This window comes from Malus sylvestris, chromosome 15 (genome assembly GCF_916048215.2).
Source record: "Malus sylvestris chromosome 15, drMalSylv7.2, whole genome shotgun sequence".
In the NCBI taxonomy this organism is placed as follows: Eukaryota; Viridiplantae; Streptophyta; class Magnoliopsida; order Rosales; family Rosaceae; genus Malus; species Malus sylvestris.
The window spans coordinates 26,450,611-26,453,747 of NC_062274.1; the positions used below are offsets into that span (position 1 = coordinate 26,450,611).

Genomic DNA, 3,137 nt, shown 5'->3' on the forward strand with positions numbered 1-3,137 from the left:
TTCCAAGTAGGGCATACTTTAGGAAAACCTAACCTTCAAAATATGCATGGGTAATTCATAAGTAATTGGAAGAATTACATAGGATTATTAAGGTGACGGTGGAACCTTAGTGCTTAAATAGATTTTTAAAACTATTTTCTTTTGTTCTCTTTACTTTGTCAATTTATTTAATTATTTTTAATTAAATTCATTTTTAATATTTTAGGTCATAAAATCAACCTCTTCCAAACTTTGTTTTCAAATAATTAATTAAGATTTGGTTTTAACGTAAATTATTCATTCAATCCATGTGGAAAACAACCTTGCTTGATCTACTATACTACAATTACCTTATACTCTTGTAAGTATTTTAAGTATTTTTATCCCTATTTTTACAAGTGGTAAAAATCCTATCATCAATTATTTAGATAATCCCAAGTGAGATCGTAGTACTTTGTCTCCATTTAGCAAAAGACACTTGGTATAGTTAAAACCAACCCGAGAAATGCTTAACATGCAGCTATCCTATTAATTACTAACAACTTCCCATAAAATGCTAAGAATTGTTTGGCCATTTGCCTGTAGAAACATGACAAAGTGAGTTGCTAATCCGTTAAGTAGTCTCTCTTGCTTTAGCAAATTTCTCACATGGAGACTGGAGAGGCACCCCCTCCTCCACCAACAAATTCAAAAATTGAAAGAGAAGAAGGCAAATGCCATACAAACACACCTCTCATGAAGAAAAACGTGACTTGATGCAAAGGACAAAATAATTGGAATCGTCTTTCCTCCTAATAAGACAATAAAGATTGAGAATCTAGGCAATCGTTGTTCACTCTCAGTCTGTCATAAAGACACTCAAAAATCAATATTTAAAACGCTCAGAAAAAGAGTATAGGATGAAATCTCATATGTTTCTCAAACTCATGGTGCTTGGATTTGATGTTAGAGGCAATCATGTGAACCAATTCTTACAGAGTAAGTTGAGTTTCTTCATTTACATTGACTATTTTTGCACTTTTGCTCTTGGTGGTGTCATATTCATCTAAGTTCATTCTTTTGCAACCAAAACTCTCTACCAAACTAAGCATAAATTATTAATTTTTTATAAGCCTCAAAACCCCAATAAAACTCCAACTTCTCTTCACAAAACCATGAACTCACAATCTCAAAACACCACCACCAAAACCTGTGATCCAGAGTGCACAAAACCCTCTTGTTTCTTCTGCAGCATGAAAGAGCCGGACCCATCTAACCAAAACGTGAAAATCATCAGAGCCTTGTTAGATTTGCCTTTCAGCCATGACCAAGAGCATGTCCTTGTACTAAGCAGCCTGTGGAACATAGCCATGGAAAACCCTAATGACCCTGAATTTCCATCTCTTGGAATATTTGAATGCATGGCAAAGCTTATTCACAAAGGACTCAATGACAAGGAGTGGCTGCTGACTGATCAGAACATTTATATTCCTTACTATGCTGCTCATATCATCGGGTCATATGCCATGAACATAGTTGAATTTGCTGAGGAGGCTGTAAAATCCGGGGTGGTTTTGCCTTTATTAGAACTGATGAGAGGTGAGATCACATGGGTGGAGCAGCGGGTAGCGGTTCGTGCTCTTGTTCATATAGCTGGACATGACAAGGTGTTTGAAGAAGCCTTTTCTGCAAATGAGTTTGAGATTGTAGAATTAGCCATGGAGATAGCCTTGACTGGCCCAAAAGAGGTTTACGATAAGTTTGCTGGGTTGGAACGTACAGAAAGATTGAAGTACCATTGCAATTTGGTTACAAGTGGGGTTGACGGAGGGTAGGAGATTGAGAACCGAAAGGCGGAAGAGTGGGCGAGCCAGCTTCAGTGCTGGTCTCTCAGCCTTCTCCACTCCTTTGCACGCAGAGAAAAGTCTCTAAATTTAATCTGCAGGAAGGAATTCTTGGTTAAATTATGTGTAATGTGGGGTGGTTTGGAAAATCAAACCTCACCTGCTGGAATTGGGTTGTTGAGAACACTTTGTCAAACCAAATTTGGTAGACAAAGTGTAGCGAATTCAGAAGAAGTTGTGGTGGCACTCTGCAATCTGTCGAGGTCATCAGATGATTGGCACATCATGGCCATTGATTCCCTCTTGCTTCTTCTCAAAGACCCCGAAACAAGATACAAAGTCATGGAGAAATCAGTTGTGTTTCTTGTTGATCTGGTTGAGCTTAGAAGCTGTGGAGGAAGACCGAAAGTAGGAGACACAATTGCGCAGACGCTCTTAATAGATTATCATAAAATAAAGTATGGAAATTTGAAAGTGGAGAGCAAAAACGCTGAGATAGCATTGGAGGAGATATGGGATTTGAAGGTTGACAGAAAGAGGAGAGAGAGACTAATGTTTGAACAAGAAGTTAGAAAGAAAAAATCAATGGTGAAGGAGCTGAAGCAACGAGGGAATGAAAGCTTTCAGTCAGGGAACCTTGAAAAAGCTGTGCTGGAGTACTCAGAGGCCATGGATTTGTGCCCACTGAAGATACGAAACGAGAGGATTGTGCTGCATAGCAATAGAGCTCAGTGTTTCTTGCTGTTGAAGAAGCCTGATGCTGTCATTAGTGACACAACCAGAGCTCTGTGCTTATCTAGCTCAATGAGTCCTCATGGTAAGAGCCTGTGGAGAAGATCACAGGCTTATGACATGAAAGGGTTGGCCAAAGAGAGCTTGATAGACTGCTTAGCGTTTGTTAATGAACGATTGAAGTCTAAGGAACCCAAAACTGAAAAAATCCCGAGCTACGCGGCGCATATGTATATCAAGCAGATGAACAGAACCTGGTTATTTGCTCCTGCCACGTCCAGGACGTTTAACATGCATGAAGATTTATTAGAACTCCATGAGCGCTGTGAGTCCTCTTAACTAAGCACAGTCTATTAATCTTGATTTGCAACGTTGCTCTTTTCTTATTTTGGTAATTGCTACATTTTTATATTAAGTAATACCAATAATGTATCACTTTAGAGTTTAGAGTAGTATCTAACATATTGTCGATGAAACATTCTTCTTTTCTTATTTGGTAAAGCACTGCTAGAGTGGCAATAATATTTACTTTACAATATTTATTACATTATCAAAGAAAGCATTATCATTTTCTTATTTGGGATAGTCAAGTACCAATTAACA

At 38.1% G+C, this 3,137-nt stretch overlaps 1 protein-coding gene across 1 annotated transcript; it reads left to right on the forward strand.

Annotated features, from left to right (window-relative positions):
- Positions 1 to 280: 280 nt before the first annotated feature.
- LOC126602870 (uncharacterized) lies at positions 281 to 2,873 on the forward strand (the record flags this gene model as incomplete). Its single annotated transcript, XM_050269707.1, is given in 2 exon segments — positions 281 to 309; positions 1,157 to 2,873. Coding segments are annotated over 2 exon segments (1,746 nt in total), but the record flags the coding sequence as incomplete, so codon positions are not given.
- Between the last annotated feature and the right edge of the window lie 264 nt (positions 2,874 to 3,137).